This window comes from Oncorhynchus mykiss, chromosome 22 (assembly GCF_057628025.1).
Source record: "Oncorhynchus mykiss isolate SJ-2025 chromosome 22, ASM5762802v1, whole genome shotgun sequence".
NCBI lineage: Eukaryota > Metazoa > Chordata > Actinopteri > Salmoniformes > Salmonidae > Oncorhynchus > Oncorhynchus mykiss.
Window position 1 is genome coordinate 50625510 of NC_143043.1, and position 26135 is coordinate 50651644.

General features: G+C 40.3%; 1 protein-coding gene across 3 annotated transcripts; it reads left to right on the forward strand.

Annotated features, from left to right (window-relative positions):
• Positions 1–361: 361 nt before the first annotated feature.
• LOC110501931 (endoplasmic reticulum junction formation protein lunapark-A) lies at positions 362–24978 on the forward strand. Of its 3 annotated transcripts, none has more exons than XM_090216313.1 (13): positions 362–473; positions 1366–1466; positions 6379–6420; positions 6983–7170; positions 7261–7319; positions 7418–7458; positions 8824–8904; positions 9172–9223; positions 9395–9643; positions 11430–11520; positions 11694–11764; positions 12073–12225; positions 23133–24978. In XM_090216313.1, exons 2-13 carry the CDS (start codon positions 1440–1442, stop codon positions 23186–23188), a joined length of 1110 nt encoding a protein of 369 aa, XP_090072439.1. In that variant the 5' UTR covers positions 362–473; positions 1366–1439; the 3' UTR covers positions 23189–24978. The 3 variants fall into 3 exon arrangements, with proteins under 3 accessions (XP_090072439.1, XP_090072437.1, XP_090072438.1); XM_090216311.1 differs by lacking the exon at positions 23133–24978 and adding an exon at positions 12351–13456; XM_090216312.1 differs by lacking the exon at positions 23133–24978 and adding an exon at positions 12378–13456.
• Positions 24979–26135: the final 1157 nt, after the last annotated feature.

Genomic DNA, 26135 nt, shown 5'->3' on the forward strand with positions numbered 1-26135 from the left:
GCTCCCGTCCTCGCAGGAGGCCTTTTGCCTTTTGGTAGGCCGTCATTGTAAATAATAATTTGTTGTTAACTGACTTGGCTAGTTAAATAAAAGTAAAATAAATCAAATGAAAATACCCATCCATTTCAGGTTCAGATTAATGAAGAACATCCTGAAGCAGCCGAGGGGCAAACGCTCCACGTATGTGCGGCGTCTGACGTCAAAAAGCGGGTTGCTGTTTCGTAAAAAAAATAATTTAAACTTTTTCTTTTTGGTCTTCATTTAAGGTTAATGTTATGCATAAGGTTAGCCATGTGGTTAAGGTTTGGTTTAAAATCATATTTTAAGAAAATAAATTGTAAAAAATAATCGGGGTATATGACTTTGTGTCTGTGGTAACTCGTTGCCACGCCTCTTCGCCTCCTAATATAACCAACATAGAGGAAATGTTGTTTCTGTATGAGAGAGGATCTTCGGACTAAAATACTGTCCAGGTAAATTGCAAAAAAAAGAGAAGAGTTGTAAACGCTAATGCTAGCAGATTTGTTGTGTTTTCTTCACGCTAGAACTGCAGCCACTTCATCCGAAACGCGATTCAATATCAATATGCAGGAAGTTGAATAAAGTTGTCTGTCTAGCCTAGCACGATGCAACTTGGCAGATAACTGTTTGGTTGGTAAATTTAGTCGTTAGGCTGCTCCTTTTTTCTCTGCAAAAATTGTGAAATTGGTTTGCAAGTTTACAGTCGCTTGACGTTGAACACGTTTCTAGCCTTCCTGTTATAAGCCCTAGTTAGTTAAATAACTAAGTTGGTTTGCTAGCCAGCTAAAACTATAAGCTACTTCATGCACACGTTTGGTAGATAGTGGCACAGTGTGCATTTGCTTGTTTCTTTGCAGAATGTGAATGGTACCATAATACCAATTTAGTCTGTATGATAATATTAAACAAGTATTAACGTTGTTCAGCAACACGCAATTGAACTTATTGGAGGCTTGGCGTTAGCTAACAAGCCTAGACGGTCCATAATAGCAGTGTTATTAAACTGTGAATTTGTGTACACGCATCAAACTGTTGCTTGCTCCTTTTCACATCATAAACTACACAAGTTTTGATAGCTAAATCATTGCCAGGTCAATTGGTAAACATGCATCAGGGTACCCACTTTGGGTTTAGCTAGCTAATGTAGCTATGTCATGTGTCAATCAATAATGCTTTTGCCGCATCTACCATTTTGGTCTTCGAGTCCCACACTCATTTAGTGTCAGTAGTTGTACATGCAGTGTCATCATAACTAACTTCCTTGCACAAGAATGGTTTGGTAATCCTTTTGTTTTAATAGATCATCCCAGTATGCGTTATTAAAACAACCGTTTTTGTCAACAGGTGGCGAGATCTTCCACTGAGGCACTTGACAAATCAGAGGGGTGTAAAAATACCCACTTTATTCGGACCTCAATATGGGGGTATTAATATCCCGGTTTAGGGTATGTATTGCATAACTTGTTCATTTTAGTGGTCCTGTATGGTTGTTGGTAGAGCATGGTGGGTTTTATTCCTGGGGCCACCCATACCTAAACTGTATGCACCAGTGTTTCCCCTAGAAAAACATTTATGCAGCATTAGCAAAGTTAGGGTGTGGACAATGGCATGGTTTTTAAATGGAACAAAATATAAATGAGCTGTTTCATGAGCTGAAATAAAAGATGCCCAAAAATTTGCAAATGCACAAATAGCTTATTTCTAAATTTTCTGAGAATTTGGCAATATGTCCAACCGGCCTCACAACCGCAGACCATCTGTATGGCGTTTGTGTGGTTGAGCAATTTGCTGATGTAATTGTTGTGAACAGTGCCCCATGGTGGAGGTATGGGCAAGCATAAGCTATGGACAACGAACAACTGCATTTTAAGGATGGCAATTTGAATGCACCGAGATACCGTGACGAGATCCTGAGGCTCATTGTGGTGCCATTCATTTGCCGCCATCACATTGTGTTTTAGCATGATAATGCACTGCCCCATGTCGCAAGGACCTGAACACAATTCCTGGATGATGAAAATGACCCAGTTCTTCCATGGCCTGCATACTCACCAGACATGGCACCCATTGAGCATGTTTGTGATGCTGTGGATCAATGCATTTGACAGCGTGTTCCAGTTCCCGCCAATATCCAGCAACTTCGCAAAGCTATTGAAGAACAACATTCCACAGGCCACAATCAACGGCCTGCTCAACTCTATGTGAAGGAGATGTCGCTCTGCATAAGGCAAATGGTGGTCACACCAGATGCTGACTGGTTTTCTGCAATCTGTGATCAACAGATGGGTTTCTGTACTCCCAGTCATGTGAATTCCATAGAATAGTGTCTCATTTATTTCAATTGACTTATTTCCTTATGAACTATGACTTTGAAATGGTTCCATGTTGTATTTAATTATTTATACACACACACACACACATTCGCAAAGTATTCAGACCCCTTTCCGGGGAAGTACAAAACTAAAACGTTTTTTTTTTTTTTTTTTTTTTTTTTTTTTCATCGATACACTACCCCGTAATGACAAAGCGAAAACAGGTTTTTAGAAATGTTTGCAAAAAACAGATACCTTATTTACATAAGTATTCAGACCCTTTTACTATGATACTCGAAATTGAGTTAAGGTGCATCCTGTTTCCATTGATGCTACAACTATATTGGAGTCCACCTGTGGTAGATTAATTGATTGGACATGATTCGGAAATGGCACACCTGTCTAAGGTCCCACAGTTGACAGTGCATGTCAGAGCAAAAACCAAGCCATGAGGTTGACTGAATTGTCCGTAGAGCCCCGAAACAGGATTGTATCTAGGGAAAGGTAACAAAAAAATGTCTGCAGAGTTGAAGGTCCCCAAGAACAATGGCCTCCATCATTCTTAAACGGAAGAAATTTGGAACCACCAAGACTTCCTAGAGCTGGCCACCTGGCCAAACTGAGCAATCAGGGAGGTGACTAAGAATCTTATGGTCACTCTGACAGAGCTCCAGAGTTCCTCTGTGGAGATGGTTGTCCTTCTGGAAGGTACTCCCATCTCTGCAGCACTCCACCAATCAGGCTTTTATGGTAGTGCCCAGACGGCCACTCAGTAAAAGGCACATGCCAGCCTGTTTGGAGTTTGCAAAAATGCACCTAAAGGACTGTCAGACTGAGAAAAGATTCTCTGGTCTGATGAAACCTAGATATAACTCTTTGGCCTGAATGCCAAGTATTACGTCTGGAGGAAACCTGGCACCATCCCTACGGTGAAGCATGGTAGTGGCTGTATCATGCTGTGGGGATGTTTTTCAAAGATGAACGGAGCAAAGTACAGAGATCTTTGATGAAAACCTGCTCCAGAGCGCTCAGGACCTCAGACTGGGGCGAAGGTTCACCTTCCAATAGGAAAACAACCCCATGCACACAGCCAAGACAATGCAGGAGTGGCTTCAGGACAAGTCTCCGAATGCCCTTGAGTGGCCCAGCCAGAGCCCAGAACCTGATCAAACATCTCTGGAGCAACGCTCCCCATCCAACCTGACAGCTTGAGAGGATCTGCAGAGAAGAATGGTAGAAACTCCCACAAATACAGGTGTGTCAAGCTTGTATCGTCATAGCCAATAAGACTCCAGGCTGTAATTGCTGCCAAAGGTGTTTTTTTTTTCTTTTTCCCACACCTTTTATTTAACCAGGTAAGCTAGTTCAGAACAAGTTCTCATTTACAATTGCCACCTGGACAAGATAAAGCAAAGCAGTGTGACAGAGTTACACATGCAATAAACAAGCGTACAGTCAGTAACACAATAGAAAAAGTCTATATACAGTGTGTGCAAATGGCATGAGTTGGTAAGGAAATAAATAGGCCATAGTAGCAAAGTAATTACAATTTAGCAGATTAACACAGGAGTGATAGATGATGATCAGATGATGGTGTGTAAGTAGTGATACTGTTGTGCAAAAGAGCAACAAAGTGAATAAAAACAATATGGGGAAGAGGTAGGTAGATTGGGTGGGCTATTTACAGATGGACTATGTACAGCTACAGTGATCGGTTAGCTGCTATCTGATGTTTAAAGTTAGTGAGGGAAATGTAAGGCTTCAGGGTTAATTTTTTATTTTTTTAAATTGCAATTTGTTCCAGTCACTGGCAGCAGAGAACTGGAAGGAAAGGTGGCCAAAAGAGGTGTTGGCTTTGGGGATGACAAGTGAGATATACCCGCTGGAGCACGTGCTATGGGTGGGTGTTATCGTGAACCGCGAGCTGAGAAGGCGGAGCTTTACCTAGCATAGACTTATAGATGACCTGGAGCCAGTGGGCCTGGCAACAAATATGTAGCTAGAGCCAGCTGACTAGAGCATACAGGTCACAGTGGTGGGTGGTATAAGGGGCTTTGGTAACCAAACGGATGGCACTGTGATAGACTGCATCCAGTTTGCTGAGTAGAGTATTGTAAGCTATTTTGTAGATGACATCGCCGTAGTCGAGGATCGGTAGGATAGTCAGTTTTACTAGGGTAAGTTTGGCAGCGTGAGTGAAGGAGGCTTTGTTGTGAAATAGGAAGCCAATTCTAGATTTGATTTTTGATTGGAGATGTTTGATGTGAGTCTGGAAGGAGAGTTTACATTCTAGCCAGACACCTTGGTATTTGTAGTTGTCCACGTGTTCTAGGTCATCTGTGATTTGGGTGAAGGAGAAGCTGGGGAGGCTCGGGCAAGTAGGTGCAAGGGGTGCAGAGCTGTTGGTTGAGGTAGCCCGGAGGAAAGCATGGCCAGCTGTAGAGATGCTTATTGAAATGTTCAATTAACATGGTCACCACTGATAAATCCATGACATCTAGCCTCAGTGCAGTGGGCAGCTGGGAGGAGGTGCTCTTGTTCTCCATGGACTTCAGTGTCCCAGAACTTTTTGGAGTTAGAGCTACAAGATGCATATTTCTGTTTGAAAAAGCTAGCCTTTGCTTTCCTGACTGACTGTATTGGTTCCAGTTGCATATCACGGGGAACAGTTGCATATCACGGGGACTATTCGATGCTATTGCAGTCCGCCACAGGATATTTTTGTGCTGGTCAAGGGCAGTCAGTTCTGGAGTGTACCAAGGGCTATATCTGTTCTTAGTTCTACATTTTTTTTGTAAGGGGCATGCTTATTTAAGATGGTGAGGAAATTACTTTTTAAAGAACGATCAGGCATCCTCGACTGACGGGATGAGGTCAATATCCTTCCAGGATCCCTGGGCCAGGTCGTTTAGAAAGGCCTGCCCGCAGAAGTGTTTTAGGGAGCGTTTGACAGTGATGCGGGGTGGTCGTTTGACCGCGGATGCAGGCAATGAGGCGGTAACCGCTGAGATCCTGATTGAAAACAGCAGAGGTATATTTGGAGGGCAAGTTGGTCAGGATAATATCGGAGGGTGCCCATGTTTACAGATTTAGCGTTGTACCTGGTGGTTTCCTTGATCATTTGTGAGATTGAGGGCATCTAGCTTAGATTGTAGTAGGACTGCTGGGGTGTGAAGCATATCCCAGTTTAAGTCACCTAACAGAACAAACTCTGAAGATGGATGGGGGGCAATCAATTCATATATGTTGTCCAGGGCTCAGCTGGGAGCTGATGGGGTCTATAACAGGCGGCAACAGTGAGACTTATTTCTGGAGAGAATAATTTTTAAAATTAGAAGCTCGACCTGTTTGGGCATAGACCTGGAAAGTATGACAGAACTTTGCAAGCAATCTCTGCGGTCGATTGCAACTGCTTCAACAAAGTACTGAGTAAAGGGTCTGAACACTTTAAAAAAAATTGTTTTTATACATTTGCAAAAATGTCTTACTCTTTTTGCTTTGTCATTATGGTGTATTGTGTGTTGATTGGGGGGGGGGGGGGGGGTTACTACCTGGCCTACACACAATACCGTATAATGTCAAATTGGAATTGTTTTGAGATTTGTATTAATTCAATTAAAAGCTGAAATGTCTCACTCACAGCTGTAATCCCTACCAAAGGTGATTCTTCTTGTATTGACTCAGGGGTGTGAATACGTATGTCCATTTAAAGTTCTATATTTAATTTTCAATAAATTAGCAAAACATTTCTAAACATGTTTACACTCTGTCATTATGGGGTTGTGTGGGGGGGGGGGATATATTTAATCCATTTTGGATTCAGGCTGTAACACAACAAAATGTGGGATAAGTCAAGGGGTGTGAATAATTTTTGAAAGCTGTGTGTGTGTATATTTGTCATGGGTGGCAGACGTTTGCAGCAACCCTCTAAATTCCAGAGAATAGTCCTGTGCTCTGCTAGTCCTAGTCCTATTGCTAGTACCCAGCTTACTGACCTCAAAGCAAGTCTTCCTTCTCTGATACGTTTAACTTGTTCTCTTGACAGACAAAGCCATCCACTGTAGAAGTTTTGGAAGGAATTGATAAGGTATGTGTTTTTTTGGGTTGTGGGGGTTTGTGTCAAGATGGTGTTGATCAGGACTATTTTTTGGGGGGATGTCGCTCTAGAGATTGACCTTGTTACACTATACAGCCCATCTCGAGCTTGAGGTCACTCTAGGCGATGTCCAGCAGAGTGACGGACGCATGTTTCCTAGCACCAGCGGAAGATGGGTCACTACACTGTCCACCAACTGATATTTTTGGGGTGTGGCTAATCGCACGAAGAACCAAAGGGTGTTTTCTAATCCCTCTTAACAAAAAAAGGATAGATAAGTTGGTAATGCACCCGGACATTGAGTAAATAGGCTTTTGTCAAGATTACCAGAGGGAGGCATGGAGAAGTCATATGATGTGTCTGGGATTGAACACGGCTGTTGAATTGATGTGTGGTCTTTGCTGGTTGTTTATTCATTATACACAAGGAACAGTACTATTACATATCTATAGGGTTAACTTAGTTACATTATTAGTAAGACAATTGTGGAATATGAAACTTTTGTCATTATAGAGAGGAAGTTTTTAAGTCATGGAAAATGTTTTATTTACAGGATATACAGGCTGGTGAGGAATGTAGAGAACTGTATCAAAGACAGTTGAAGCAATGGCTATGGAGACTACTGCTGTACTCATCTCTTCTCTACCTGATGGCCAGCATAATTGGGTATCTCTGGTACCTCCCTGAACAGATGATTGGGAAGGTCATATTGGCCCTTCCGTATGTGATATTTCCACTATTGTAAGTATATCTATATATAGAGAGAGAGAGATCGCTATGTCTATTTGCAGTTTGTTGCTTACCTGTCTGTTCTAATTGTTTTTTCCACAGTGTATGGCTCCTTCGAAAGGGGCTGATTGCTCTTTTTAACAGAAGAACGGAAAAAAACAGTATGTGCTTTAGCCTGCCTTTAGTCTGCCTCATGACATGCTGCTTTCATTTGGTGTAATCACTAAAATGTTTTTTTTTGTGTTTTTTTTTTTTTTAGATGAAAAATTGGACGATCTCAAATCACAAAAACGAAAAATTGTAAGTTAACTTTTTCTGTGGTTGTCTTTTGATTGGGTGAACATCGACTGGACTGATATTAGAATCTGTCATAGCCGTTAGAATCCGGAATAGCTGCCCCCTCATACCTGGATAAGGGTGAACATAATGTGGATCCCCTAATCATTCATGAAGGGGTCAAATGAAAGAGCTGAGATGTCAGCACTTTATATACGATCCTTGTACTTCTTCTTTACACCCCGTAACTAATTTGTAAGTGGATTTAATCTGCCATTTTGAGACATTTACCACCTCGAGATGAACACTTTTACAAGGTGCCGCACCGACGATATGCAGGAGTCTTCATGCCCTGTTCTGCTGTTATCGAGCTTTTACAGCACTTTGCTTAGATAATTGCTACTCCTAATAAATCATCTAAACATCTATGCAGACAGCTGTTAATTGGCCTAAAGACTTCACTTGGTAAAGCACTCTGCTAACGTCTCTTAAACTAATAGCGTTTAGTGCTAGAAGGAAATAAATCTTGAGTAATTGCTTGTCATGTCTACTAACGTTCAATAATTATGGCTGATGGATTTTCACACTCCATTATCGAAGTAGTGCATGTAATTATTATTCTCATTATGTCTGAACAATAAGCTATTTGGTATTTCCCTTTTTAAATGAAGTTTCTACAAAAACTCATTGAATGATGTGTAGACCTACTACAACCGCTTTTATTCTGAAAACCTTTTAATATCTCATTGATGGTTAGAATGTGGGTCTGGCTGTCAGTTGACTTTTTGTCGGTAGCTGGTCTTTATAGTGTTTCATTAGACCAGATAAGAAACATCTAGTTGAGAATATCAGTCTTGACTTCAAACACCAACCATAGGAGTTCACAATTCTGTTTCTGTGCAGTTTTATTGAGTAGTTGTATCATATTGATGTGGTGTTGGAAGACTTTTCCCACGTATTGTAAAGATCTGATCGTCTGTTCAGATACAATAAAGTATATGCGGTCGTAGGACCCCCCCCCCCCCCTGTTAAAGCAGTTAATTATTCCAGTCACTTAATGAATTGCTTGTTCACTTGCTCTTTTTTAATTCGATTAATTACAATGTGAAAGATACGACATTGGTTATCATTGTCTCATTACGGTCATTGTATTTGAACAGAATTAATTGTGTGGAATGGTGACGTGTCATATCAACATCATTAGTCAATTAACAGATCGATCAAACATACGCTATTAGAACAGAAACCTGCATACTCAACAGGGTTTTCTGGAAGACCAACACGATGGCACTTGACTGATGAAATGACTCGTACTGAATCAACCTCACTTTCAATGTGTCCTTTTCAATTCCTTAACATTTAAAAATATGAACTGCTCTTGTCCAACAGCTGTTAGAGGTGATGGAAACTGAAACCTATAAAACTGCAAAAATGATTCTGGAGAGATTTGATCCTGACTCAAAAGCAAAGGTGAGAATGTTTTATTTGAACTTATATTTAACTAGGCAAGTCAGTTAAGAACAAATTCTTATTTTCAATGAAGGCCTAGGAACAGTGGGTTAACTGCCTTGTTCAGGGGCAGAACAACAGATTTTTACCTTGTCAGCTCGGGGATGTGATCTTGCAACCTTTCGGTTACTATTCACTAGGCTACCCTGCCGCCCCAATTACATCTGCCTATGAGCCCACTAATTCTGTGAATTAACCTTGAAAGTACATCTTGTTTTCAATTTGAAGGTGCCAGAATCCCTTCCAAATGAAATGCCTATGACTCCAAAACCTCACCAGGGTAATGTATTCCAAAACCTCACCAGGGTAATGTATTCCAAAACCTCACCAGGGTAATGTAGTTGCCTAGGCATCTTTAAAAAAAAAAATAAAAAAAAAATGTATTTAAGGCCTTTCATGTGCTTGCATGGCTTACCGTTGGTGAACATCCCTGCATGGTGTCCTCCTCTAGAACTCCGTCAGCGTCATGCCACTCCTCGTCCCCCGGTGGCGGTGACTCCTGCCGCAGCCCGTCCTCCTCGTCCCCCGGTGGCGGTGACTCCTGCCGCAGCCAGTCTTCTTCTGGCCCCAGGGGCCACCCATGCAGGGCCACCCCTCCACTCTGCTCCTGGAGGACCCCCAGAGAGGATCCTGTCTGAGGCTGCTCAGCAGAGCTTGACGAAGAGGCCCATGACCCCTGGCACCCTTGTTCCAGGAGTGGGTGAGTGGCTGCACACGGGGACCATATCATAATGTGCTCGACTTAAGGTGATTAAAAAAGGTATACTTCTTTTTTTACAACCATCCTTTTCTCCTAGTCCTTCAGGGATGGGACGTTTCTATACATTTTAATTTTACAACCATCCTTTTCTCCTAGTCCTTCAGGGATGGGACGTTTCTATACATTTTAATTTTACAACCATCCTTTTCTCCTAGTCCTTTAGGGATGGGACTTTTCTATACATTTTAATTTTACAACCATCCTTTTCTCCTAGTCCTTCAGGGATGGGACTTTTCTATACATTTTAATTTTACAACCATCCTTTTCTCCTAGTCCTTCAGGGATGGGACGTTTCTATACATTTTAATTTTACAACCATCCTTTTCTCCTAGTCCTTCAGGGATGGGACGTTTCTATACATTTTAATTTTACAACCATCCTTTTCTCCTAGTCCTTCAGGGATGGGACGTTTCTATACATTTTAATTTTACAACCATCCTTTTCTCCTAGTCCTTCAGGGATGGGACTTTTCTATACATTTTAATTTTACAACCATCCTTTTCTCCTAGTCCTTCAGGGATGGGACGTTTCTATACATTTTAATTTTACAACCATCCTTTTCTCCTAGTCCTTCAGGGATGGGACTTTTCTATACATTTTTTATTTTACAACCATCCTTTTCTCCTAGTCCTTCAGGGATGGGACGTTTCTATACATTTTAATTTTACAACCATCCTTTTCTCCTAGTCCTTCAGGGATGGGACGTTTCTATACATTTTAATTTTACAACCATCCTTTTCTCCTAGTCCTTCAGGGATGGGACTTTTCTATACATTTTTTAATTTTACAACCATCCTTTTCTCCTAGTCCTTCAGGGATGGGACGTTTCTATACATTTTAATTTACAGGAATGATATTTTGTTTTACAGGTGGTAGTTCTGGCCAATTTGAGTGTAGTATTTGAATCCATTATGGTAGGGGATGCCTTAAAACAAGCTGACGGTCAAGTTTGCTCCAGAGAAGATACCCAGGCAACTACATTAGGTCAATAGTCTGGCCTAAGTCGATCGATGTGAATTTTGAAATAGAAGGTAGTGAATTTGGTGGATTTTATTTATTTATTTTTTCTTCCCACCAAGATTTCTCACCATACAACCTTTGACCAAGACTGTTAAAAATATGATGCTTATACTGTCAGTGAGTAGTGTATGTTTACTCTTATGTCAATAGTCTGGCCTTGGACACATCCATAAGAATTGCAAATGGTTAGACATTCTCCCAGAGAAAGCAACATGGTGTAATTACCATGTGAGGTATACAACAACCAGGATAACTTGAACCATGATTAATCAGGGAAGGCCTGCATCTGTTCTTTGGCATTGGTACTGGAAACTTAATAAATGCCTTTCTAATGCCAGGAAACATTTGTTTCATATAGCTTGATACTATCATGTGCTTTTGTAAAAAAAAATACATTTTGATAGTCACTACAGTTTCCATATGTTGGTATATGAATAAGCAGTAGGAAACTATTGGTTAGTGTATATTAATTACCGCTCAGTAACACAGCAGGGATTCTTGTATACGTGCTGTGCAAGTGAGATCCATTTCCAAGTCATTATTAAAATGTGTCTGTTTCAAACATGTTATAGTGGACCTCTGCAGCGAACTGTAGATTTGGGTCTTGCTGTTTTTTTATGAAGCTTCTGGGCCTCAGTGTGATCAGTATTCGAGACCTGTATGTGCAGCTAATGTTCATGTGTTTTTTGCACCCCCCCCCCCCCAGGCCCTCCCCTGGCCAGACCTGTCCTCCCCAGGGATCGCGGCGCCATGGACAGGGTTATTGAGTACCTTGTCGGCGATGGCCCTCAGAATAGGTAGAGCAGCTTCTTGGCGGTGTTGTCTTGTCACCTAAAGATGTGTGATTTGGACAGATGTCAGCGTCTATCGTTTTTAACACTGGCAATGTATTGCTGTTATGATCATTTTTCAATCCTCAGCAAAAAATAATCTTCTGATTTCATTGCATGTATTATTTTCTCCCTCCCAGATATGCCCTCATATGTCAGCAGTGTCTCACCCATAACGGCATGGCATTAAAAGAGGAATTTGAATATATTGGTAAGATTTTGAGAAACATATATCTGTCACTCTCCATCAAACACTATGCCCTTAATTTGCCCTCTAGCATTTGGCAGCACTGTGTATCCTCAGGCTCTTAAAAGCCTCTGCCACTACTGGCTTCTGAAAGCATCTAGATTGAATATACAAATAAGGGCAACCCATTGATCTGATGCATTTATGATGCAATTATTTTTTGGGGAATATCATTGGTTTTTATCTTCACATTAATCTGTTTTACATGGAAATAAATGCCAATCATACAGTTGACAGTGCACTTCGACCATAGTGGTTTTGTCTCGTTTCAGCCTTTAGATGTGCATATTGTTGTTTCCTGAACCCTGCGAGAAAGGCCAGACCCCAAGCCCCCCGACTCCCTGAGATCAGTGCCGAGACGAAGATCCTCACCGACGCACCCGTCGCAACACCACCTGAAGCCGATGAGAGCCCCGTTGCTGCAGGTATGTCTCTGCTAACCCAAGTTTTGTTTTTGTCAACAAGCAGTGGAAGAATCACATTGTCCTAATTGCTTGCTTACTTGAATGCCTGTTAAACATGATGATATATTGATCCTGTCAATGTTCAGTTGAGGAGAAATGGCCTTCTCCCCCAGCTGTAGAGGAGATCCAGGAGTTGACAGTTACTCCAACAGAGAGTGCCCCTGAAACAAAAGGATCAGAAACCCCAGGCTGTCTGCGAGCCACCCCAGAGAAGTCCGATGGAGAACTAGATATGTCCGATATGGAGGTTCAATAGAATGTTGTTTCAACATCATTTTAGGCTGGAGCTATATTCTTTTTTTAGTTATTTTTCTTAGTTTTTAAAAGATAACTTAATAACATCAATGCTGTGAGTAAGAATCGTAGAATGACAGGCTAAGGGTTTGGTATGAACTTAAATAAATACCATTTTTTTTCCCCCTGTCTGTTATAGTGATAGCATATTAACTGAATCCTGATGGTAGGGGATAATGGACAGGCAATACTCTTGGGATTTGACGCGATGTCAATACTTTCATTCACTGTTCCAGCACTTCCATCCATGAAGCAAAGAGTAGGTCTGCTAGCTAAGCGTTTGGTGTTGATGCACAGCTGTAGAATGTTTATATATATTATTTCTTTTCCTTTTTAGTGTTTTAAATATTAAGCGCATAAGCAATTTGCCACATGACTATATTGTCTGTTTTGTGTGACGATGTCTGTCCATGTTGTCTACAGACAGGTAAACATGCTAGTACTACTTAATAATAATAATAATAATAATGCAGAGGCCAAATGTAGCTAAGCAGTTGGTTTGTAGAATGACGTTTTCTTCCGTTTGTTTTGCGTGAGTTATTTGCTGCATTGTCACTGTATTTTTGTTAGTTTTTTTTGTTTGTTGAGAATGTCTGGCCATGTTTACAGAAATGCAAAAAAATATCCTGTCCGGTGTTCTATGAAATCTGTATATTTATAGGTGATGATATTTATAGATACTACAGTATTGGGATACAGTGCCTTTTGATCAGTATTGAATAGGTTTTTGGATACTTCAAGCACCATGTGGCTAACCACATGTTTACACAGTAATGGTACTATCAGGAGTGCTTAGTTACATATGTATTGCTTAATAGGAGAAAGATGTTCTGCTCTACTCTGCATCCGAGTGCGTTGTGCGTTTATACTTTGAAATAAATAAAGACAGTCAATTTCAGTAAGCTGCATGTGTTTGCTTAGCATTATGAATTTTCCAGTTTCATAATGTGACTGAGTTGTGTTTTGATGTTCTCCTCAGCAGCTATACCAACTAGAGGTCGACCGATTTATGATTTTAACGCCGATTTATTGGAGAACAAAAAAAAAGCTGATACCGATTAATCAGTTTTATAAATCTATTTGTAATAATGACAATTACACCAATACTGAATGAACAATGAACACCTATTTTAATTTTATATAATCAATTTAGTCTCAAATAATGAAACATGTTCAAATAATGCCAAAACAGTGTTGGAGGAGAAAGTGAAAGTGCAATATGTGCCATGTAAAAAAAAGCTCATGTTTAAGTTTCTTGCTCAGAACATGAACATATGAAAGCTGATGGTTTATTATTCCCAGTTCTTCAGTATTCCCACTTAAGAAGTTTTAGGTTGTAGTTATTATAGGAATGATGACTTTCTCTCTATACCATTTGTATTTCATATACCTTTTGAATATTGGATGTTCTTATAGGCACTATAGTATTGCTAGCCTAATCTCAGGAGTTAGGCTTGAAGTCATAAACAGCGCAATGCTTGAAGCACAGCTGGCAAACGCAGGAAAGTGCTGTTTGAATGAATGCTTATGAGCCTGCTCGATCAAATCAGACTTAATTATAATAAACACACAGAAATACGCGCCTTAGGTCATTAACATGGTCAAATCCGGAAACTATCATTTCGAAAACCAAACATTTATTATTTCGGTGAGATACGGAACAGTTCTGTATTTAACGGGGGGCATCCTTAAGTCTAAATATTGCTGTTACATTGCACAACCTTCAATGGTATGTCATACTTATGTAAAATTCTCGCAAATTAATTACGGTTTTTGTTAGAAAGAAATGGTCTTCACACAGTTCGCAACGAGCCAGGTGGCCCAAACTGCTGCATATACCCTGACTCTGCTTGCACAGAACGTAAGAGAAGTGACACAATTTCCCTAGTTAAAAGAAATTCACGTTAGCAGGCAATATTAACTAAATATGCAGGTTTAAAAATATATACTTTGATTTTAAGAAAGGCATTGATGATTATTGTTAAGTACACTGGTGCAACTGTTTTTCAACTTTTTTCGCGAATGCGCTTGTTAAATCATCACCCATTTGGCGAAGTAGGCTGCGATTCGATGATAAATTATCAGGCAGTGCATTGATTATATGCAACGCAGGACAAGCTAGTTAACCTAGTAATATCATCAACCATGTGTAGTTAACTAGTGATTGTTAAGATTGCTTGAGTTTAATTCTAGCTAGCAACTTACCTTGGCTCCTTACTGCACTTGCGTAACACTGCCACGCAGTCTCCTTGTGGAGTGCAATGTAATGGGCATCCAAAAATACCGATTATGAAAACTTAAAATCAATCAATCAATCAATCAAATTTATTTTATATAGCCCTTCGTACATCAGCTGATATCTCAAAGTGCTGTACAGAAACCCAGCCTAAAACCCCAAACAGCAAGCAATGCAGGTTAAGAAGCACTAAAATCGGCCCTAATTAGTCGGCCGACCTCTAATACCAACCCTATCTCCCGCTGATGCAGACAATGCTGCTACGGGTATGTCTTTGCTCAGTCAGTTCAAACTTCAAGGTACAGAAACGACAGTTGTAGAGCAAGTATTTATTTGACTATAACTTTTATGTCGATCATGGCGAGCCAAAGGGAGAATCACTGGCTGCCTTGTAAAAACTGGGGATAAAGATCATTTTCATTTGAGACCAAGCAGCCTGCTGAATCATTTTATTTAACTTGGCAAGTCGGTTAAGAACAAATTCTTATTTACAATGACGGCCTACCCCGGGCAAACCCTAACCCGACGACGCTGGTCCAATTGCGCGATGCCCTATGGGACTCCTAATCACGGCCAGTTGTGATACAGCCTGGAATCGAACCAGGGGCGGCCGATTTTTCTAAGTAATTCTCCACATTGTCAATGTTGTATACCAGTATTGAACAGGTTTTCCAAGCACAATATGGAGTTAACCACATGTTTGCATAGTAAAGGTACAATGAGTGCTTGCTTATCTATGCATTGCTTAACACGAGAAAACAGATGTACTCTGCACCCAAGTGTCTTAAAGTGCTTGTGAAAATGCTAATTTCATAATTTGACCTTGATTTTGATTAAAGGTTCAAAACAATGTTTAACTGGTGGAGTTTTTGATTAGGACTTTTTGTTTATGCTTCTATTGATTCGTATGGTTCTTAAAGGTTGAGTGATTGCTCTTACTGTCACTTACACATGTAAGATCTTAAATTGGGTGCTCTTACTGTCACTTACACATGTAAGATCTTGAAGTGGGGAGAATTTCATTAATGAATCTGTAGAAATGTGTATTGCATGTCACTACATCTTAGACCAAAACAGGTAAAACCATAGTCTCCATTTTGTTGAACTGAGCTATTATGAGCTGTTAGTTTGCTGGTTTGTCAACCACCTTGCCCCTGTTCCAATTCACCTGTCACCATTGGACTTTCAGAAGAACATTGACTGTTTTAATGTTCATTAGGAAGCTTATTTTAGCTCGTTGGTCATTTCAGACAGCGTAAGAGTGGTGTTGACAACCCCAGCAATTCTTGATGGCTTGAGTCATCACTGCAACGAAGTTGCCCACTGCCTTTTCGTGACCCCCCCCAGCGCCAACTGTTGGTGGGGGTCAACATCACACTTTTTTTCTTTGGGTTTTGATCATGTACGTTAACAGAGACGTGACCTTCCGTGTTTAGTAATGCATCAATGTGACACACAGTAACGCCTGATTCCACCACAAGCTGCTTGACCTCTGACAGGAGCAAAAGGTCATCAATAGAACAGTGTTTGAACCTCTTTTTTTCACTATATAAACTGAATAAAATAGAAACGCCACATGTCTAGTGTTGGTCCTGTTTCACGAGGGAGGGAAAAAAAAGATCCCAGAACTGTGTCATACGCACACATGTTTCCATCCCTATTAGTGAGCATTTCTCTTTTGCCAAGATAATCCATCCAGCTGACGGGTGTGGCATATCAAGAATCTGATTAAACAGCATGATCATTACACAGGTACACCTTGTACTTGGGACAAAAGGCCACTTTGTGCAGTTTTGACACACAACACAATGCAGAGATGTCTCAAGTTGAGGGAATGTGCAATTGCCAGAATTGTATTCACTTTTTTTCTACCATAAACTGCCTCCAACATATTTTTAGAGAATTTGGCAGTATGTCCAAACGGCCTTACAACCGCAGGCCACGAGTAACCATGCCAGCCCAGGACTTCCACATCTAGCTTCTTCACCTGCTGGATCGTCTGAGACCAGCCACCAGGACAGCTGATGAAAGTGAGGATTATTTCTGTCTGTGAAACCCTTTTGTGCTCAAAAACCCATTCTGATTGGCACAGCCTTGCTCCCCAGTGGGTGATCCTTGCTCCCAAGTGGATGGGCTTATGTCCTCCCAGGCCAACCCATTGCTGCACCCCTGCCCAGTCATGTGAAGTGAAATCCATAGATTAGACTCTCTTTCGGAGTGTGCCAGAGTGCAAAATAAGAAAGCACAACACCCAATGAATATGATCGGTGTTAACGTTGGCCAAAAAACATAATTGTTACCAGCAGCACAGTTACAGTGCATTCAGAAAGTATTGAGACCCCCTGACTTTGTATCCACTTTGTTACATTACAGGCTTATTGTAAAATAATTTTTTTTTTTTAATTCCCCATCAATCCATACAATATCCCGTAATGAAAAAGCAAAAATAGTATTCAGACCATTTACTCAGTACTTTGTTGAAGCACATTTGACAGTGATTACAGCCCTGAGTCTTCTTGGGTATGACGCTACAAGCTTGACACACCTGTATTTGTGGGAGTTTCTACCATTCTTCTCTGCAGATCCTCTCCAGCTCTGTCAGTTTGGATGGGGAGCGTCGCTGGAAGGTGAACCTTCGCCCAGTCTGAGGTCCTGAGTGCTCTGGAGCTGGTTATCATCAAGGATCTCTCTGTACTTTGCTCCGCTCACCTTTCCCTCGATCCTGACTAGTCTCCCAGTCCCTGCTGCTGAAAAACATCCCCACAGCATGATGCTGCCACCATGCTTCACCATAGGCATGGTGCAAGGTTTCCTCCAGACGTGACACTTGGGAACCTTCAATGCTGAAGAAATGTTTTGGTACTTTTCCCAAGATCTGTGCCTCTACACAATTGTGTCTCTGAGCTCTATGGACAATTCCTTTGACCTAATGGCTTGGTTTTTGCTCTGACATAGAGACAGGTGTGTGCATTTCCAAATCATGTCCAATCAATTGAATTTACCACAGGTGGACTCCCAAGTTGTAGAAACAGCTCAAGAATGATCCATGGAAACAGGATGCACCTGAGCTCAATTTCGAGTCTCATAGCAAAGGGGCTGAATACTTATGTACATAAGGTATTTACGATTTAAAAAATATATATATATACATTTGCTAAAATTGCTAAAATCCTGTTTTCACTTGATCATTATGGGGTATTGTGTGTAGATTGGTGTGAGAGAATTTTATTTAATCAATTTTAGAATAAGGCTGTAAAGTAACAATATGGAAGGATCCAATGGGTCTGAATACTTTCCGAATGCCTTGTATGCTGTGTTTAGATGGTACAAGGTAAATGGGAAACGGCAAACCGGATGTCATTGTTTTCAATGAGAGCACAACGGTAAATGCCATTGAGTCTGGCGGTGAATGCAGTCAGCCGCCACAATAGAAGAGACTTTCTGCCAGTTCAAATATTTAAACTTTGGCCATCTGCCCTAGCGTTGTTATCTACTGAATGTTGATTTACACTGATTGCTTACTGAAATCACCAAGGCAACGCATACTTTCATGCTGGCTTGATTTAGTGATCACCTTTTTTTGCTTTTTTGTCCCGCTATTCCAATTGGTATGGTAGTTTTAGCGTGCCTTGTCTAAACGCAGCATTACAGTCACCAACACTCTAGATAACATTAAAATAGCCTAACCAGCTCTGCAAGGGAGAGTAAAATGGTCAGAGTGAGATGTTCTCTCAACTGGTGCTTGACTTCCGTTGTGAAAGCAGAATTCTTGGTTAAACCCTACTCCCCGGCCAGAGCGTCCGGTGTGTGCTCTGATCGCTCCAAGAACGAAACGCACTGAGTTTATGAACCGACAATCTGACAAAGCCCTGAATTTATGAACGCCTAGCCTCTGGCACTCCAGAGTGAATTTAAGAAACACACCCTAAGGTTCCAGAGAGAGTACCATGTTGAATACCGTAACTCTACATTTCATATTCAGTGAGCGTGGCATGTTAAATAATGTAAATCAACATTTCACATTCAGAGTAGAACACTGAACATTAATTTTGTGTTTCTACCTGCTGCATTGTTTTATATACATCACTGTCACTTCTGACTGCACAGTCAGTAAAATTAGTATTTGTGTAGAGCGTTTTGAATGCGCATCAGTTTCAGTTTCTCCTTTATGGAAGGATTCACCCCGGGAACAGATGAAGTGAGTAAAAACACCGTTAAGGTTATACATCTTTATTTAACTAGGCAAGTCAGTTAACAACAAATTCTTATTTTCAATGACAGCCTAGGAACAGTGGGTTAACTGCCTGTTCAGGGGCAGAACGAGGAGTTTTGAACTTGCAACCTTCCGGTTACTAGTCCAACGCCTTAACCACTAGATCACCTGTCAGAGAACAGATAGAGTTTTGAACAAATCCACCCCGACCACTATTTCAAAACACATTAAATAATAAAACATAACCTTGCTTATGACAATAATGTGTAAACAACCTTAAATAGAGAAAATATATTAATGAGTTTCTCTTATCACTTACAGTAGAATTGATTGATGCTCCTGATGGGCATTCTCTGCAAGGTCAATGAACGACTCGGATCACCATACAAGTCACAGCCTATCAGCGGGTTGAAAATAATAATTGTCTGCAACTGACCTCAAGGGCAACCTCTTTCACATGTTATGTAAGCCACTCCAAGCAATAGATATACATAGTGGGATACAACGTATGGAGGCTTTGTGTCTCCGTTTGTCCACAGCTCTGTGATATCAGTGAGACACTAATTGATTTTCAAGGATGACAAATGACATACAAGACCCCAGTGCCAAGGTTAATTCTGTGCTGCGAAACTAAATGTAGCCCTGCAGCAGGCTGTCCCAAGGTCTATCGCTCTTTTCATACTCTTCGCTCACACGGGCATTCCGATCCACTGGACTCAAATTTATACTGATCTTTTATTTATACCCTGAAAAAAAAATGGCAGATAAGAAACATACGTTTTCTTGATATTGCGTTTTGTCATATCTAGCAGCCAGAGATTGAAATCCTGCGGAACAATTTTCGGACGAAATGAAAGCGCGTGGCCTCCTGAACCCCGGAGGAAAATAACCTCGCAATTTGATGTAGAATATGAAACAGAGGCACAGAACAAGTCACTAGACACACGCATCATGGCTTGTCCCTTTTCCAATGCTGCACCTGAATGTGAGCAATTCATAATGTTCCTCAAAATACCTTTATCGTTATCCATCTATCTACCCACTGTATTGAACACAAAAAATACCATACTGTGTCACAAAATGATAATACAAAATTGACTTTAAACATACACTATGTTTCTGTCCATCATAACGTAGATCATACAAATACATACATTTACTTATGAATGATTCAACAAAAATAATAATCCAAGAGTGTATGTGAGACAATGTGAAAAAGAAATGGGAAGACGAGTGTCACAAAAGCAATTAACATGCCCGGAATATTACAGATCGACATTGGGTTGTTGACAACAGCATCATTACACCGTAATATCAGCGCCATCTCCTTCAGAGAAGCATTAAAATCAAATTAGAATATTATACAAGAGCTTGATGGTTTATAATATGAGATTGTTTCTGAACAGTTGATTTCTGGCCATTCGTTCTTGGCTACTTGGACTTTAAATGCTACTTGACAAATACATTTGACAAAAGGTAATCACCATCTAATAAATACAATTATCATTTGAAACCACACAATACAATTAGGTAACCACACTTCTATTTTTTCTCTCCATATTTCATTTATTAATGAATGCATCTCATATGGTGCATTGCATAAGCAATAAACTACTGTCAACTCATTTATACAAAGAATTACTTTCAGGGATAAGGTTTTTTAGAAACAGAGTCTCTCCATTCTAAATTCTACCCCCAACAACTCATGTGGAACCTTAGACTGCCTAGTCAGTAACGTTATGAAGGTTAAATGCTAGAGTTAAGGGCTTCCATTCAAATACATGATAACGGTTTCCTTAACAGAAGTTTTCCTGCATGTTCAACACCAGTGACGGTCGGTGCCATTTTAAGATGAGGGAGGACAAAAACTTTTTTTTCATAAACATGGCCTTATTTCTATTACATCATATTGGATGACTGTCATTCATATTCCACTCACCCAGCTCAATGTAACATCGATAGATTTGGGCTACTACATGATACATGTTTCCCTATACCCATCAAGAGGTTGCTATGACCTAGCCTATGAATGAAAGTTTACAATGTAGGTGCAGACAGGTCGAGAGAATGTTTTGAGGTGACAGACACATTCAATACCGCCTTGCACACTTGCCGGCATCTAGCTGATCTAGGGTGTAATCATTAGTCCAACAGTTGCAAATGAGAGTTTCTGTTGGACAAAGTCAGGTATGTTTATCCCTGTTTCATTCTGTTTGCTTCCGTTTATGAAACTCTTTTCAACAGAATCTGCGGAATGAATAGACCCCTGATCACACGTAAACACGGTTCATTTTCATAGCAGCCACGTTGTATTCCTTCTCGCCTCTATGCACTATCCTCCTCTCACCTTTTTCCCTTTGCTTGTGGACTTCAATGCACAACACATCAGCTGTATGTGACCAGGCGGAAAAACCTTTCCAAGCCAAACCATGTCATAACCGCTACACACAGCCCACATCGTTATCACCATATTAGCTAAAGTAACGTCATAGTCAACATAGCTAATAGAACTAATGCTCTAGTAAACCCTCTACAATAAATTAGTCAAACCAAAAGCTTACCTTGACTTGTGTAAGAGGTGCGTAACTTGCTGCAGGGAAGTCAGGCGCAGGAGAGCAGAAATGGGTAACAACCGGAGCAGTTTAATGCAGCAAAACAAACTGCACCCAGAACAACAAAATACGGGTTGGAATCACTCGTCGCAAACCAGTCTGAAGTGCACAAACACATTACAACAAACACTTCCACACACATGGCGGGGAACAGAGGGTTATATGCACGTCAAGTAATGAGGGAATGTAAACCAGGTGTGCGGGAAAACATGACAAAACAAATGGAAAAATGAAAGGTGGATCGGCGATGGCTATAAGACCGGTGACGTCGACCGCCGAACGCCGCCCGAACAAGGAGAGGAACCGACTTCGGCGGAAGTTGTGACAACTTGGAAGAGTTCCAGAGTTCGTTCACACACACCACGGAGTGGGTTTCTACCCAATACTTATACTGTAGCTAGAAAAGTGGGCAAAAAACACACACAACTATGATGCCCTGATAAAATAAAGGATAAATCAACAAAAATACCCTATTGTAAACAGAGGCCAACAAACGGAATAGATCTATATCCCTTAACAAGGGATGAAGTAGCATTTAGCATCATACTGCAAACAAACGTCTACTCTTGAACTTCAATGACTCCTACAATTCTTAGAAAACCTATTTAACTATATTTGTTCTTGCAAAATACCCAAAATGCTGCCACCAACGCACACCCTGGCAGCAACAACAACAAAGTAATATAACAACAACAACAAAGTAATATAACAACAACAACAAAGTAATATAACAACAACAACAAAGTAATATAACAACAACAACAACAAAGTCATATAACAACAACAACAAAGTAATATAACAACAACAACAAAGTAATATAACAACAACAACAAAGTAATATAACAACAACAACAAAGTAATATAACAACAACAACAAAGTAATATAACAACAACAACAGATGATTCAGTTGGAACTTGGTAAACATGTGTTGGATAGTCATAGCCAGCGAGCTAACATAGCATCCCTCTGTTTGAGCTGGGTGTTTCAGTAGGCTAAACTAGCTGCATTTGCTAAACCAGGACGTATTGTGTTTAAGGTAAGTGGTACGCTGTCCATCTAAAATAGTGTACAAATCTTTAATCGAGGACAATATGATTACATTTAACATGATCACTTAGTTCTGACTTTTCAATGTGACCTCACCTGGGATTTGAACTCACAACCTTTGGATTTGGGGTATGCTGATATATGAGATGCCAAAGTGCCTTCATGTGCTCTATAATTGTAATAATTATAGCACATATATAAAAAATTCTAATTTCCAGACTTTTCTACCCAAGACACTTTTTTTATGGACAAATCTCCTGTTGTGCTCCAGAATCAGGCAGCACAGATCTCAAGGTTCTGGATGGGAATGGAGAATGGTTGGCCTGGACTAACACACAGCGCTGACACGACTTCCTGTGGAAATCATACAAAGCATCTTTCAGGCAGCAAGTTCATTTTATGGCTTCATCTATTACCACACTGTCATTGTTAATTGTCTTATTTTTTTTTTTATACCTCCGCAGGATTCTCCAAAATGGCCCTATCGAATGTGACAGGAGGAAGAGCATTAAGCATCTAACAAGATGATATCTAAGTTCAATGTCCTACTCCTCTTCTGATTTATCCCTGCAGCAGATCATTTTCCTTTCTGTCATAAAGACCTCTATTAATCAGTGATGCTTATGGAAGCGGTGCGTAACAGGCTCCTTGGATTTGTATCCCCTGTGTTGGCTATTAGGAAGCCACTACTGCCACATGTTCTTCCTAACAAACAAACAAAAAAAAGATCAAATCTAATACCAGCAAGATTTAGGAGACTATGAGAAAAATAATTAGCAACGATTCAACATGAGCCCCTATCTAAACAATATATGGTAAACACCATAATCCATTGCTGTATCATTGATATAAATCTGTGATACATGCGATATTTCCTCTAAAGTAAAAGGGAACAGTAACTGCTCTCTCTCCTAAAGGCCCTGGGACTAGCTTGCTATAAACTCACTCAAGTGTGACGGCGGTTATACTGTGTTTTACCAGACCTTTGCTCCTCTCCCCGTAGAAGACAAACTGCCATGGCTTGAGCTGAAATGATTTCAAATAGATATTCCAAAATGTCTGTCACTAGATTGCTTCCATACATTATTTATCTTGAATGGGTAGAAAAATAGAGGGTGTAAATCAACAAATGAATCACAACAGCCGCTTTACCAGATGGAAACAGTGTGTGTGTGTGTGTGTGATGTGGTGGGTGTGTGTGTTATAGCTTTATAAATCATCAGAGACCGTTATGGGGTTTAGAGGGTCCTGTCTATTCTATTTTTACATGTCTCACTCACCTTGGGACACAGTTGAGCTAGGATAGCTGCTTGCCATGGGTAAGTGCTCCTTTGCAATACTGTACTTAACAGTGGCATACTGTAATGTGCACTGTACTGTATTTCTGTCATTAGATGTGAACAATATGTACAATACATTTATTAAGGAAAAATCATTCCAATCCGACGTGCCTTTATTTCACATTTAGGATGGAAACAATGAATTGTATTTTTCCGCAATTCACAATTTGATTATTTGACAAAGTGGTTTGCGTACAATATTTTTCAGGAACTTGAGTTTAAATCAGGACAGGTGAGAAATGTTACATTTCAAACAACAGCTTTATAATTTCAGTCCCAGACACGGTCCCAGACACGGTCCCAGACACGGTCCCAGACACGGTCCCAGACACGGTGGCTACAAAGTCTTGATGTGGTGTTCCGTTAAAGAGAGCAGCTGTACAGATTAACCCACTGTGCTGCAATCCAGCATGATAGTCATGCACATGTGCCACATTTATCTGGATGACTCAGCCAGCCATGCATGACTCAATCCATCTCCGTTTGTTGCATATAGATTTTATGAGATAAAGATATAGAAAAAAAAGGGCCACAAATGTGCAGGTAGCCTAGTGGTTAAGAGCATTGGTCTCGTAACTGAAAGAACGCTGGTTGAAATCCCCAAGCCGACTACGGGAAAATCCTGTAGATGTGCACTTGTATAAGAGTGTCTGCTAAAATGTAAACATACAAGGACACATTTCAGGTAATCAGGAACCAATATAATTGAGTCCATTGCTTGTGTCCTTGACCTTTGGTTGAACTGCTTCAAGCCTAATGTCTACTGTAAAAAATATGCTACAGTATTGATTGAACTTTTTAAACATTTAAACGGTGGTCTGTAATGTGACTTTGCTTCTACCTGCACATACTGTGCTGAACAGTACTGCTCTGAACATGTAAACACTGTTGTATTTATTACTACAGTGTGATGGACCCAAGACAATATTCATGAATGTAATTATGTCAATAAAGCTTCAATGGGAAAACAGTTTAATGTTGTTGTCTTCATGGACATGAACTCTGTGCTGCCTTGCTACTAATTGCTATGAATACTTGCCAGGTAGTCCTTTACAGACAATGCCAACCATAATTAATAACTTAACAGTCTTTGAGGCCATAATGCTCATCAGTTATTAATCAGAAATGCATTTAGCTGAATAAATAAAGCTTATGATTAATGATGGAATTTGAAATTGGGCTGTGAGAGTAATACTCTGGGGAGAGCCTTCACTTGAAGGTATATTCAACAAATACCTCACTGAAACAGGAACTACTGGAACTCTTGTCACGATAGTCAAGGAACTACTGGAACTCTTGTCACGATAGTCAATTCATAGCCAGCCTACTGCTCTACAAAGGCAAAGCGCAGTAACAACACTTTTGGTCAACGTTTTTTGATCTGTTGTAATGGCCCGGTGTAAAATCTGACAAATGTGGTATTTCATTTTCCTAAATATAGTATATCATCAACCACCAAAATGTACTTGGAAGTCAGATTTTGCAGTTAATTATTTTATGTAGATACTGCATTGAAACGGAACTAACATGACTCACAGTGTGTTGACACAAGTAGCTAGCTAGCTGGCTAGCTATCGTTAACATGCTGGATGTCTCACGTAATACTCTTGGCTAACGGATACCTTGAGACAAAGGTTCAAGGAAGATACGAACATCAAAGCCCAGCTAACGTTAACTAGCTAGCAAGCGAGTGGCGACCATAGCATATTTGCCAGCTTTAGCTAGCTAGCTAGTCAAGGTTAGAAAACTAGCTAGCTAGCGTGATAGTTTACCACAAAACATCTAAACAGATTGCATGGACCCAACAAAATGCAGCTAACGTTTGCTATGCTAACACCAGCTAACTACCTATGCTAAATCATCCAGAATTCATGTACCCAAAAAAGCAAAACAAGTTGAATGGAAAACTCTCTCTCATGTGTTTATATTTTTGATCTACAACACTTTTTTTCTTATGCAGCAATCTTTCATGTTGCTATTTTGTACACTGACATTCTTCACGACTTTCATTGCGCACTGTTACATGTCAGGTAGATGTTATTTCAAACGTGTTGTGCAGATGGTCAGATCTTGACACGATGCCTTGATTCCTGGGATAAATAAATAATTGCACCAATGCATCCCACC